Source organism: Centropristis striata, chromosome 5 (genome assembly GCF_030273125.1).
Source record: "Centropristis striata isolate RG_2023a ecotype Rhode Island chromosome 5, C.striata_1.0, whole genome shotgun sequence".
Lineage (NCBI taxonomy): Eukaryota > Metazoa > Chordata > Actinopteri > Perciformes > Serranidae > Centropristis > Centropristis striata.
The window spans coordinates 25,251,079-25,266,124 of record NC_081521.1 but is presented as its reverse complement, the minus strand read 5'-3'; the positions used below and the strand labels follow the sequence as shown (position 1 = coordinate 25,266,124).

Sequence of the window (15,046 nt, the reverse complement as noted above, 5' to 3'; positions counted from 1 at the left end):
ATAGCAGTAAATTAAATATCATTTCTATTAGCAGATTACTATTTGGGGATTTCTGGTAAACTTGAGCAGTTCATGGCATTTGTTTTGAAAGCCCCTTGTCAAGTGCCAGGCGGAAGCCAGACTAAGCTGCTTATTCTCAGACCAAAAAGCTTTGTGTTGTTTTAATAATGTTCTCGGTTGTCCAATACTTGGGTCAGCGCCCTGCTCGTTTTGAGCCGCTTCTTTTGTAGTACAAATAGTAGTTTTCTCCATGCTAATTCTGAGCCATGAACTATGGCCACTATTACGGTTATGCTGGAACAGCGGACTGACCAGAAGGGGAAACAACTTAACCTTAGTCAAAGTAGAATGTCAGAGTGGTAGTAAAACCATAAGCCATTCATTCAAAACAGATGGTTAAGTGTCAAACACGGTATCAATATGTGACTACCATTAACCATAATACTCCAACATGACTTTAATATATTTATTGTTTTGTAGTTTTTAGGCTACATCACCTGAGCAGGAGTACACACCTCTAGTTCTCCGTTCTCTGCAGCGTCATGAAGCGGGGTTCCTCCCCAGTTGTCGGTGACAATCTCTCCGCCGTGCAGTAGCAGCCAACTGAGCACTTTTGAGTGGCCACGACTGGCAGCAAAGTGCATGCCTGTGGCCCCGTCACTGTCCTTGTCTATCAGGCTGATCTCTGTGAAACTCATCTAAAGGAGGGAGGAGAAAGATACAAGATAAAGCCAGAGGTTTTTACCAGGAGCTAAATTATCAGCAGAGATCTCTTCCTCTCAATCACAGACCAGGTTAGATTTAAACTGAATAAAGCAGTTTCACACTAAAAATCAGTGTTTTGCCTTACCTTTTGGTGGAAAGTTTACGCTAATATCAATATAACGAATAACGATCCAATAACGTAAATCCTTCATATGGTTAAATTGTAGATAAGAAATTAACAAGATCTAAATGGTGTATCGTAAAAATGTGACTTATATAAAAAAACAACACTGATGCATTGGCAAATGGCATATGACACCACTGACTGATGACAAAATGAAATGACTGTTTACCTTGATTAAATTTACGTATTTCTATAGTTCAAAATATTTTGAATAATGTAAATACACAAAAAATGTATAACATAGGTCTTGTCATTTTAATTTTCCACATTAATTTGTGATTTCATAAATAAAAACAAGAAAAAAATATAACTGCATTAAGTATGCAATGTGTATCAAGAAATCAATATACTACTTTTGTTTTAATCTACAGTATAGTGTCCTGATATTCCAACATACCAGCCAGACGATGACCGTGTTGTGGCCCATCTGGGCAGCAGCATGCAGAGGTGTCATCCCATCATTGGCTCTGATGCTCGGATCCGCCCCACAATCCTTCACCAGGTATTGGACGACCTCCAGATGACCCTCCTGGCAGGCCAGGTAGACCGGTGTGGCACCATTCTTAGTTTGGGAGTTGACAACACTGTTGGGACATTAAACCGTAAAAAGTGATTAAAGGGACATGTGGACCAAATATCTATAATGAAAGTTGTATGTTACAGCTGGTCCTTCCTCCATCACTGAAACCTAAATGGTTAGACAGAAACAAAAGAAGAGTTTCTTACACCTATTACTTACATTCAAATCTGCATCGATAAAATCTACTGACGCCAAGAAATGGATCTTAAGAATTTTTGATTTTAAAGTCAGGTCACTGTTATCGACTGGATGAAGGTTTTACTGATTTCATGTGCAGAACCACAATTGCCAATCCAGCTGCAAACAGAGTAAAATGGACAATAAAGCGCGGTATTCCTCAAAGTGGGACCATAATTTACAAAATGAACATCATGATGTTTTGAAGTGTTTCAGGCCTTAAACTCATTTGAAAAATGTTTATTGAACCAGTAAATTAAGTCGGTCATTTCTCAGAGACTTCTGTACAATTAGACTACTTTCTGCTTTTACTGGAGTTGCCCCCTGTAGGCCATTCAAAAGAATGCAGGTTTAAGATCGCTATGTCCACTGCTTTTATACAATTTATGAGAGTAACTCAGAAGGCCTTTAACACAGAAGCAAAAGGAAATGTGAAACCTGCTATCAATGTAATGTGTACATAACGTTTATATATTTTAAGTACACAGTTTTCAGGCCAAAAGAACTACAGACGAGAGCTTGGGTTTCAAATGACAAAGCAACATTAAGATTTAATGCAAAACCATTGCCTGTGAAAATGCAAAACACCATTTGACGCCTTTGCTGTGCTTAGAAACTGTGACATTCAGTACACTTTGTACTTGCTGTGAAAATGACTCATTAAATTCCATAAATCCTTAATTCTATCAAGTAGGACTCTGTGTTTCACCACCTTGTCATATTAACAACCGGACAGAAAAACTACATTCAGATTAAAAAAAAAAAAAATGCAATACTGTAAAAGTGGAACTTCAGCAGGAAACAAGATATAAGCAAGAGACCCATAGGAAGCCAAAAACCGGATTCCTCAGTCTTTAGCAGTCCCTGGTTAGTCTTTTGGTTACAAACTGCAACATGAAGTTTAATTATACAGGAGATTAAGAAAGGTAACAATTTGTTTCCTGGAACATTCTTTTAGCCTGCTGCTAAAATAAAAACTACAGACTTTATTTCAAATCTGATATCTACAATTTCAATATATAACCAGCTCTATGTGATCTTCTGCAAAGATATCTGGGTAAAAGCTAACTAAAATGAAAAATTTTACTGTATGAAGGTTTTCTAGTGAGGTGCCACTACAGTATTGGCTGCCTGTCTAGAGTCCAATCATAATTATCCCATACACAAACTGTGTGCTCTTTAGACACTGCAATCATAGTTTATACTCGGCTGTCTGACGTCAGAAGCACATTATCCAAAAGATTGGATGTGTGAACGTGGCCTGAAGCCCACAGGTAACTGTGACAGGAAAGCATCTTCTAGTCAGTGTCAACATATGGCTATTTTGAGAGCAGACAGCAATGACGCTGAGCCAAATCCCGCTCTCTATATATCCAAAGGCCCTTAGCTCCGCCTCCTATACAAAAGCCATCCAATGCCTGTATCCCTCCTCGTCCCAGATCTTTTCAGTCACAGTGGGAGGTCAGGGAGTGAGCGCTTCCCCACTAAATCCCATAAGGTTGTGCTTTATTTGGACCCTGACAAATGAGCAATGAGTCTCCTAAGAGGATTATCACTCCACTAGCTTTGCCTGACTCGCTTTGTGCTTACAAAGGGCTGCCAGTGACCAAGGCAGACTGAGTAGGTGAGGAGGAGCAGAGAAGGTGAGGGAACTGAGAGGCAGGGCTTAAGTGGACGGGTGGATCTTGTAGACACAAACATGACCCAGTCAAACTTTCCCTTGAAAGGACGTGGCTCGAGGCCAAAACTGTAGTGACCAAAGACCTGGCATTCAAATAATACGTGGATGATAACATGATTTCGTACAACTTTAAACATGCAAGGGTTCATGTGCTTATGATCAATCAGGTCCTATTCCAAGCCAGAAAAAATGTACACATTCTTAAAATAACACTTTCTGTGGAAAATTAAAAGAAAAAAGTTAATTTAATCTGAAATTTGGCTATGTTTGAGGCACAGGATTACAGGTGAAATGTTAAAGAATAAAGAATGAATGCATGGGTAAGAGAGGGAAACAAGCTCACTTTAAATATTTCCATTTAAGAAGGGGAAGTAATCAATGGTTCTCTCATCAGGAAGTGGGCACAGACGGGTTAATTATTGATTAGTGTAACCAAAGTGGGCTGAAGCTCACCTGCTCACTGGGGTCTGTGTAGAAGAGAAGCTTACATTTGTCATTAATCCTCCTTACCACAAACTTTTCAGAGCAATAAAGTTAAATATATATATATATATATATATATATATATATATATATATATATATAATGTGTAAAGACGGATACCATTCCAACAAAGCACATGCTTTGGTCTTTTGTCACAACTCTCCAAAGTGAAGAGGCTAAAGAAGTGCTTTTGGAGAACAGGTGTAGATTTCAAAGAGCTAAGAAAGAGGTTAGCCTTGTGTGACAACACAGCTAGCAAGTGGCACAAGGGGCTCGTCAGTCACTTTGTCACTCGAAGGACAAAAAAACAACAACCTTTAAAGTAGCAGACATTCGATATATTTCCAGTTCAGCTCCAATGAGTAATTTACCCCTGTAATTGTTTGAACACTGTCCCCTCCCTTCCACGCATGTACACGGTAACAAAGACCAGGGTTATCTTCATTACTAGCAGAGTAATTGATGTCACACTAATGGTCTTCTTGCCTGATAGAGGCCTGTTAACGTCTCAGTGGTGTTTCCTGACTAAATAATGAAGAATGTTGTCGGTTAATTTATGCACTTTATTTAGCTTTGCGATTGAAGTTTGAGTGTGTAATTTTGACAGAATCGACATATTGCATCATGGAAATTTACTGATTACATAACGCGCAGCTCTTAATACCTCCACCAAGTCTGTTATATTTTCAGTTCAGTTTGCCTGTGTGTCAATGTATTGGTTTATTTGTCAGCAGCTTTGTCATGGGGTGGATGGACAAATGATTTTCATTTTCCTTAAGTTTTGTGCTGGGGGCTTTTGTGCTGCATTTGTGTGGTGTCATAATGGGGAAAAATTAGTTCCTGATTATATTTCATCGCTCTTGTTAAGTGTTTCATTTTCTCTTTGTCATGCAAGTACTGAAAATAGTTAGCAACATGTTGTTTGAAGGCTCTGAGCAAAAAAAAATCCATCTTTGTTGTTTCCATGTTTCCATGCAACAACTGAAAAAAGCTCATGAACACACTGAAGTTGGAATAAAGACTTCCCAACTTGGAAAATGGGACCAACGAAGAGCACATGAATGCAACATTGGCCTAAGCAAAGGTCTTTGCTCCCAGACAGCTTCTCAAAAAAGATATAGACCTGAATGGCAAAACCGGCAAAGTTAAAAACACAGACAATGAACATCTAGCAGCACAGTGCATATTTGATGTGGTCCTACATGGGTAGAACACTTCTGGGGTTAGGGTTTCCCACTGATGTAGCACATAATCAAAACTTCATAAAATAGCTTTGTACCCATACATATTGCCAGTTTATCTAGTAAGTTTTTAAACCTTCAGTGGGGCATATCCTTCACATCTTGGATTTTACCTTCAGAACAACAGTCTTAGAAAGTGTATAGTTTTAATACTCTACGTGCAATATTACAACGCAGTTCCTCAGTTTAAACCTTTCTTTAAACCTTTTTGGGAAAATAGAACCAAAAGGGTTTTTTATCCAACTTGTATCAAGAAATTATTAAAAAGATTAGTGCTGAGAAAAAAGTTCTGCTGCTGTAAAACTCACTCAGGACTTATTGAACCTTACTGATACACAACAAGCAAGCTCATACAAAATGTTTATATAATACAGGTGACCTTCAGAAGATGAACAGAGAGGGTATTCATATCCCTCGAAAATAATGGCTTAACAATTATCTTAATTGCTATCTTATATTTTTTAATATTTATAGTAGGGTATATTTTTTTAATGGTTAAAATAATGCATATCATGATATTGGCAGCATTCCTACCGAATTAAATACTATGAACTAGTACGCGCATTATGCCGTTTGTTAGCCGCGAGCTAACATTAGGTAACAATTACAGTTTTTTTTATCACAAAAGGCTACTTACGCCCTGTTGCTAAACACATGCAGCTTTCAAAATAAGAGCACAGTATGTTAAGAGAATCCACCACAGAATTTACAAGAAGACTGTCAAAATAAGATGCCTTAAATAAAACATACAAGAACCTTTATTCTCCTTTACAAAAATGTCATTAAAATATGCCCCTGGAACCCCTGAGTGGTTATTTTTGTTAGTCAAGAGCACATTTTTTGTATCTGACAATTTGCACTTTAAACTAAATTTTAGATTTTTATTTATTTATACAGACGGAAAAAAAAAATCATATTTTCTATATCTTAAGTATTTCCTAATATCGTCAAGAATATTGTTATCGCAAAAATAGCCTGCAATATCGTGATATCCTTTTAGGGCCATTTCGCCCTATGATGAACTGCCTCATTTTGGACCAAAACCTTTTTTTAGGAACTTAATGCTAGTGTAAATTTATTTTTATCCTAGACGGTATGACCCCTTTTAGTTATACAGCACCTATTCTTGTTTCAGCAACTGCCCTGTAAACAACAGAATTAAGAAAAGTGTTACACTCAATAAGTCTGTATATAAATTAGAAGAATTAGCTGTGAATCCACCTTGTATGTTTCCAAGTAGAGTATAGACAAGTTAGTCTAGATAAATCCTGATCCAGAGGTCTACCCTTCTCAACTGCATGTTGGAATTATGGCTTGGCCAAAGATCTTAATCTACACTAATTGATTGCATAACCTTTCTATAGCCTGCCTCCCCCCGTCTCTCTCATTCATTCAGTCTTTTGTGTATGGAGGCTATCAGCAGAGCCACAGCACATGAGCCTGTTGGTTTTGGTTCTCTGGGATGGACAGGCGAAGAAGCTACCAATTCCGATGTAGATTAGAAATCTAACAAACACTGAAATCACGGGAAACAAAGCCGCATCTGTGCTGTGCCAATTGTAAGAAAAAAAGACTGTGATTGCCTGATGAGTACGACATTGCAGACAGCTGAATACTGAAGATATTTTATGGTGAGACCTCTCCCCTGAGTGCTCATCTGTACTTCACAGGGGGCGACCTGTGCACATGGCATTCAAAGAAAACACACTTGTTGCGTGTCCCTTTTTAAACACTTTTATCCAAAAATAACAATAAAAAACATCAACCATATCAATGGATACTGCAGGTACTGTTAAACCAGAACTGGCTTTTTATCATGTTTTGTACACGTATATCTTTTGCTTTTTTTTTACCCAACCAATATTGCAGTTTTACTTCTGTGTTTCAGTGGTTGTTGGTGCTTTAAACTCCATGTTCAAAATAGTGTTGCTGATTACTGCATTTTCTGACATGAAAAGTTCAGATTGGATCTCGCTTCCAGGTTGATCGATACTGACACTTGGTCAGTGCCCCTTGGTGTCAGATATGGACATGCACTGGGCTTATAAACTCCAGTGTAAACCAATCTGTGGTGTTACTAGACAGTCAAAGAGTTGAACAAAATATATAGAGTGTGAAGATACGTTTAGGCCGGGTTGGGAGTGGTTTGTGGATAGGTCAAACAAACTCCAGACTTAGTGTTTGAAGTCTGTGTGAAACTAATAATTTATGTTTCATTGTTGTTGTATGTCACATTCTACGTCAAGTTCTACACCACCTAACTGTGTTCAGTAGTTAATTATGGAAGTTTTTAATCCAAACACCTGTTTTCTTTCTCCGCTAACCTCAATCAAGTAGTTTTGTTGCCCGAACTTGAATTAGAGGACAAAAATAGAAATAGAATTTAAAACATCTGCTTACTGTAATGCTGCAAAAGACTTTAAATGTACTTGATGTTGTTTGTGTACTGTTAACTGCTCATTAGTGTGTGTAGTGTTACCTCTGTGCAGCAACACTCTCATCATGTTGTGGTGTCAATAGGCTGCTAGTTACTAAAGTGATGATGTAACACAGAGGGTCATGTTGTCCTTGTGATTTTTCAAGCAGAACAAACTCTGAGACATCCGATTACCTCCTAAAACTCGCTGATACAAATGTGCAGGTTGTAATAAACCCTAAAACAAGAATGCTATCTCTCCACTGCAAAGTTCCTTCCTGAACAATGCCCGGGGCTAGTGACTAGAAAGCAGCCCGTCTATTCAAACGGATTTGTTTTCCTCATTATCTTATCGCTGGTTGGCGCTACTGTGTGTCGCTGTGGAGATGGTGGTAAACAGCAACAGTGGGAGTGGTGGTGGAGAAGAGTGAATGGGGCCCAGCTATCAGGGAGCTACCATGTCCCTGAGGCTCATTAAATTTTCAGCAGCTATGCACCTGTCTGGGGTGCAAACCACACAATATTGGATGTGCAGAGCACAAGGTTAGGGCCTGGACAAGTTGCTCCTCCTGCTCAGGTCATCAAAGTCAAAGTAATTCAACAGACAAAGCTTCTTAAAGTTCAAAGCTGTAAATGACACACGTTTCTACCCCTTTATGGCAGCAGTATGTGATCATTGTTGATAGTTGAAGCAGAGAGAACATCCATCAGCTCAATGTTTATCTACATATTTTCCTTTTTTATTATTTTATATCCAGACCAGTATTGCTATCAATAATGCTAAACTAACAAACAGGACAATCTTCCCTACTTAACATTTCCCAAAGGGACCTGTCTCTGTACTAAATTAATTTTCATGTCACCAAAATACAAATGATTCATTCCTATAGACTTGAAACTAAACTTTTTCAACAGCCATATTACTGAGACGCCCCTGATGAAGTCAGTAGACACTACCTGTTTATTCCCTGTATGTGTTAAAAGCATTTGTATGTAGTGCTCCAATGCAGCCATATAAAAAATATCAAATCATCCCAATTGGACCTTGACTAGAAAGACAAAGTCTCACAGCATGGATTCCTTTAATTAAGTATGAAGAACCGTTCCTTTAAAAGAAGAACAGGAAACACCTCCCCTCAGTGTTTACTACAGTGACACTAACTGTAACTGAGACTCCAATTAACAGATAATTATCCCAGGCGCCTACTTTGCAATATCGGACACAAATCCCTGCAAATACTCCAATGTAGTACACTATGTATTCATAGTAATCTGATGCTTACACTGCAGTTTGCTACACTATTAATGCATATTATCTTATATCCCCTTTGGTGGTTTAGTGATTCTGGGTGTGTACTTAAGCTGACCAGCAAGCTTTTTTCAATGCTCCTTTTCTTACAACACGCTTGATATAGTCACTCATTTTTAACTTTCGGTCAAAGTTGTGTAGCTTAAATACTGGGGTGTTCAAAGTGTCAAATCTGCACTTAACGACCTGGTTACCTCTTAGAACAAGTCTGGTGTTGGTTTGTACCTCTGTCCTTCTAGTTGTAATGGTCAATGTGGACCGGTGTTTTCTCCACAGGGCAATGGTGGGACTGACATTGAACTGATAAGGGATGATATTCATCAAAGGGTAATCACACACACACACACACACACACACACACACTTCTTCCAAGCAGCAAAAATTATTTTTTCCCTGATGTTCTATTGCCAAACAATTACCTGAATAACTGAGCAAACAGCTGGCAGCCTTAAATTGGACCTCATTTGGCAATCCACAGTGCAGATTCAAATTGGTAACAAAAATATTCAATCCCAACCCTTATTTGATTTTTGACATGGCTGTCTGACAAAAATACTCCACACACTATATAATGTTCCCAAGAACATATATTTAGTTTAATTATCACCAAGTGACATTTCCAGCATATGCTTGGCTATAAATAATCTATTGTCCCTCTTTTACATACTCTTCTGTCTAGAACCTTGTATTTCTTGTTTTTATGCTCTTGTAAACTTGTTTGCATTGTTGATGTTGATCATACAGACTTGTGGCAACATTTTGAATATTATCCTAGCTGTATTAGATAAGCTGCACATGAGGATATGGTAGTGTGCAGTATTTTTGGAAAGTTAAACCACTAAGAGTTTTTTTCCTAAATCGGATTTGAACCCAAAATGTCTGGATTGCTTCATGGGTATCAAAAAAGCAAAGTTCAGGTTGCTTCCCACCAGTGCCAGTTGGTGCTGTAAATACTACCCAGAGTATGAGCCAAAGCTTATCGACTGACCAAAACTATTTCTGTATCATTGCTCATGTGTTTGGTCAACATCTCAAAAGGAAGAAGAAATAAGAGTTAACTTGTTGACCTTTGAAATCTGGTAGATAATTTATCAATGTCAAACTGCTAAAGTGCCAGACGTCTGAAATTTGAATCTTAACAGTGCAATCTGCTCTGTTACACACTGTAGCAGGAAACCAACTAATGTTAGTTAACATAGCAAAAAGGCTCTTTTAAAATCCAAATTGTGTTGTAGTCTTCACAGGTGAAGGTTAAAAAAAGAGTGAGAGAGAGAAAAAAATGTATTACATTACATATTAATGACTGTTTTGCCTAACTTTGTCATATCTGTCGAGCAGAAATTGCCTCCTTATCAACTAAGAAACCTCAGATCTTGATTTAAATTTGGAAATGAATCACTGAAATGTCTTGGTGGGACAATAGTGAACCACAGAGGATGGGAATAATAGAAAGTGCTGATGCTTATATGGCTGCTCACTACCAAGAGGTGACAATATTGTAGTTCTTGTGTATTACTAAATATCACACTTAGTTTGAAAAAAGCATTTGCATTCCCTCAGAAAAAAATACTTAAATCATGCAGGTTACCAAATTAAATCCCTATTAGACAACAGCAAGAAGATATGAACAACTTGTATATCACAGACGGATCAGATTTTGAACACAGAACTTTGTAAAGACAAACCATGTGGCTCTTACTTTGGGCTGTGTCCCAGTAACAGTCGGAGAGAGGGCAGGTCCCCCTTGGCAGCAGCGTAGTGAACAGGTAGGGCGCCTGTATCGGTGGAGGCCCCGGGGTCCACCTCGCCACTCTTCAGCAGCCAGTCAGTGACCTCATGGTGACTGAAGCGAGATGCAAGGTGGAGAACGGTGGCACCAGAACTGTCCCTGTGCTGTATATCAAACAAAAAAGGAATAGAGCTGAAATTTACATTTTTTCAATTTATGTTAAGAGGCCTAAGAAAGCAGTGCTCACCAGCAAGTGTCAGACCTGTTAGACTTCTTAACATGCAAACCGTACTACCATGAGACCATCCAGAGACCAGAGCAATATCATGTTGGCAACCTGTATTAGTGGCTGGTGCTGTTCCAGTTCATTTTAGGAATTAATAAAAGCTGTTTTACATTACTATTGTCACTGTAATTTAGTGGTATCTGTTTAAATTATGAGAAAGGGAATCAATCATGGACCTCCATGTGTTGTGTGAGATGAATGGCTAAAATAAAATGCTCACACAAGTTCATGTTTTGTGTATTGTTTATATCTGGTTTGAATAATTCTGCTTATATTCAATGCTAAAAGCTAATTAGGTTGTGATTTAGTGGCAGGCATTTTTCAGCAAGGAAGTAAATCTTGAGTGCTTAGCTTGTGTATTAACGCATGCCTTGTTTGTGAAAATATTTCACACACACATTCTTTATTGAGCTTCTAACACTGAATTTCTCAGCAGCATATTGCGCTCAAACCTTAATTTTTTTTTTTTTAAATGTATTTTTTTGGGCTTTTTCATGCCTTTAATGGACAGGACAGCTGAAGAGAGATAGGAAGCAGGGGGCAGAGAGAAGGGAATGACATGCAGTAAACGGCCGTCCGATGCGGGACTCGAACCAGGGCCAGCTGCAGCGAGGACTGTAGCCTCTACACATGGTGCGCCTGCGTAACCCACTACGCTACTGACCACCCCCTCAAACCTTAATTTTAATCAACTGAGCCAGAAAAAGAAGAGAATCAGACACATTCTAGATATTAAAGCAAAATATTTGCTGTGACTAAAGTGGTTATTTAACATCTATAAATGGTCTAAAAGAAATGTATCCAGCCCTGACTCAAATCACAAATCCGGTTAAGGCTTTCAACTCCTTTGTGTTCAAAATTGTTTTCTTTGTGTCAGGAGAGGGACCAATAGCTAACACAGAAAGTAGGAAATTCAATACTATGTGGAGAGATATGTATTATTACTTAAGTCTTATCTACAATGAAGGCAACTGTGTGCCTCAAATGAACATCATTAACATCAGATAAAATCAGGAATGCAACAACACAAAGCTAAAGACACAATGGTGAAAAGTGAAAGCTAGCATTGATAACCAATCAAGTAGATTGCATTGCAAATGGTAATTGATAGGTTTTACTAAATGTGCGCCAAGTATCTTATCAGTTAGTAGGTGGCGTGGGGCATTCTTTGTTCGTCACGCAGCAGAAGTAATGGAGACAGTAAATAGATGATCAAGCTCTTATTACTGTGTTTAAATTTAGAATCACAGATTACTTGAGGTTAGATCGAGTGCCCGATTGACTCAGGTTTGGTACTTTTGTTTGTGTAGTGTTAGTCTACCTTACTCTGCGGCCCTATAAAAGACACACAGATGATGATGAATAGATCGACATCTAAATTGTTTGAATAAGATAAATATTGTAGCTGTAGTTGTAGCTAGCACTCTCAGCTCAGACCGAGAACAATCTGGTGATGAATGTAATCTAGCTGGCTGGATCATGTCTGTGTGAAATTTATATGGTTTCCACATGCCAAAAATATACATGCAGGTTAAGTTCACTGGAGAGATTAATAGGTGTGATTGGAAGGTGACCTGTCAAGAGACAGCCAAAGCATGCTGCATGGTATAAACAAGTAGAAAATGAATTGATTATATTGTGTTACTAATTAGAGACACAAAGTATTATAGAAAAATACTAGAACTAGAAGAAGAACACCAAAATATAATGGGTACTAGACTTGTCTTCAAGGCCTGGGACCCCCACAGACTCTTATCATCCCACCCCATATCCACTACATGATACATTAACATTATATATTCCTTTTATACTGTGAAGCTCGGACATTTTCTGCACAAAGTTTCCAATTTGAAAAACTGTACAGCTCTGGTTTCATTATTATTCAGTGTAGTGTACATATTTTATTGTAATGTTCTTCTATACTATATTCATGTCTCTTGTTTTTTGCAATAATTGCTTTTAATATTAATTCATTTTTTTATTTTATTAAAATATATTCTGAATTTGATTAAATAAATGCACATATTGGTTCATGAGTGTTTAGTTCATTAAGCACTAAAGTACAAATGTAAAAGAGCTTTTTTTACTAAGACTCCTTCAAAGCGCCTGCTGCATTCCTCCCCTGATGTGAATACTTTGCATCTATTGAGCAGCAGGGACATGGAAATGAGGTAATTGAGTCATACAGGCTCCTACGCTTTAATCATGAAGGTTTAACTATACTCCTTAACAAACATCTTTCCTACTTTCATATCAGTCTGTCCTGTCATTATGTATTTCATGTATCTGTATAATGTGCCCTGTGTGAGTTACTGTAAGTGCTGCATAAAGGATTACTTTTGCAAATCCAGTTTTGCATACTTCACTGCCATGGTAACATGAGGCAATGCAGCATTGTGGCATTTAAACTGGAACCACAACAAAAGACGTAAACAAATCGTCTAGTTACATTTACTGAAGTTTTTTAAAGTTTAATTGTACGTTTCCTCAGGGTGTTAACACGTGCTTTATTTAAATATGTCATCAGAACAGCAACAAAACAGCATTCAGGCTTTTTATCAGTCTGTATTTTTTAGTGTCTGTCATCTATGTTCTGATGTATCTTGATAGTAAATATTTTATTGGTGAATGGGTTCAGCCATCATGGATGATGAAGATAAAGTATTTTTCGTTTTATTAAACATTGAGGAAAGAATTAATGGTGTCATAAAAAGGTTTATTGGCCACTGACCACTTGTGTAAGTGCATGTTTAAACAGCAACACCAAACACCCAATACAACCTGTAGAATGTAGTTGAAACATGATATTTTGTCACTTAACATAACACTCAGTAAATAGACTCATCTCTGGATTTTTTTTTATATGTAAAAACAGCAGATGCATTAGTAGGGGTCGGTGTCTCGTGATTGTTATTTCTGGAGCTTTTTTCACCTCCAAGTGCAAATTCTGTGTGAAAACCTTCAATATGTGAGTATTTGGCATGAGTGTAGACCCATACCAACTGGACCACTGTTCGTGAGGTGACGGGGGTAGGCAGCCAGGGCACAGAAATGGAGAATGTGCTAGTGTCTGCTCCACTTCACCATGTGCAACTAAAGCTCAAGTCACTCACCTCTGGCCGACATCCACCCTGGGTCAGCAGCCACTGTAAGCAGGCCAGGTTGCCGGTGGCTGCTGCGTCATGCGCCGGGCTGGCCCCGTTGTTAGCCAGGCAGTTCCCCGGCAGTCCTGCCTCCTCCACCAGGAAACGCAGGCAGGTGAGTTTCCCGGCCCGGGCTGCGTGGTGGACTGGTGTAGCCCCCAGCACATCCTTGACCTCGTTGCTGAGAGCTTTTTGCGTTAATTGCACTTTGAGAGCCTGCACGTCCCCCTGCCTTGCGGCGAGCAGCGTCTTGTCCCCCTCCACCACCATCGCTGCTGTAGATGGAGCGACTCCTTCCCTTGGTTGTGTGCGTTGAGCCCGATCACTTCACCGTGCTAACGGGGTCAGCATCGTACTCGCAGAGCTTCAGATCATTTCAGTCACCCGGTTAGTTCTGTGGGAACACTCAGTCGGTCCACATCCTCCCAGATCCAAAACAAAAGCGAGATCCGTTTCCCTTCATATACATTATATGGTTGATACCTCTTACATATTGAAATAAAACTCTTTTTTTTTTTTTTTTTTAAACTAACCTGCTTTCTGTCTTTTGCTGTGGCTCAGTTCTCCTCTTCTCTCTGACGCCCGCAAGAGGCTATAAACACCTGTTGCACACGTTTAGTTAATGCCTTTCAGTAAACTAGTTTTGCTCACTTTGTTTATTCCCCCTCTTTAGTAACGTGTATCGTGTACCTCAGAGAATATTCCGCAGTGTTTTTCTTCCTATAGCAGATGGCGACATGGGACTCAGCGCCTGTTAAATAATCCATCAGGGGGGAGGATCGCTGAGCCTGTTACAGGTTGTTGCTTTCTGGAAATCGGCTCAGAAGTTAAAGGGGCAGTACGAAAAGGCTGCTTAAAAGTCTGAGTATAGCCCGGCACATAAAGTTATACAACTGTGGTGGTGGGTCTCAGTTAAGTGTAGAGCCACGACTCAAGAGTAATACAGCAATGGACTTTTTGAACACACGCCCAGCCTTGTTTGCATAGGGCCTCTGGCATTATTTTTACATATGCCAGTGAAATCAGCAGCACTGGACGCTCCGTTTGTACTCAGTAGAGGTCCATCTGGTGGCCTTTTGTAAAACTGAGCTGCTGAAACATTGTTGCCATTG

General features: G+C 39.0%; 1 protein-coding gene across 1 annotated transcript in view; it reads right to left on the bottom strand.

Annotated features, from left to right (window-relative positions):
- espn (espin) overlaps positions 1-14,739 on the bottom strand; it is a 48,010-nt gene extending 33,271 nt beyond the window's left edge. Inside the window, exons 1-4 of the mRNA XM_059333674.1 lie at positions 13,905-14,739; positions 10,476-10,669; positions 1,287-1,473; positions 516-698 (exon numbers count right to left, since the gene is read on the bottom strand). Of these exons, the coding sequence (XP_059189657.1) occupies positions 516-698; positions 1,287-1,473; positions 10,476-10,669; positions 13,905-14,204 (864 nt within the window). The 5' untranslated portion in view covers positions 14,205-14,739. The remainder of the gene's footprint in view (positions 1-515; positions 699-1,286; positions 1,474-10,475; positions 10,670-13,904) is intronic.
- Positions 14,740-15,046: the final 307 nt, after the last annotated feature.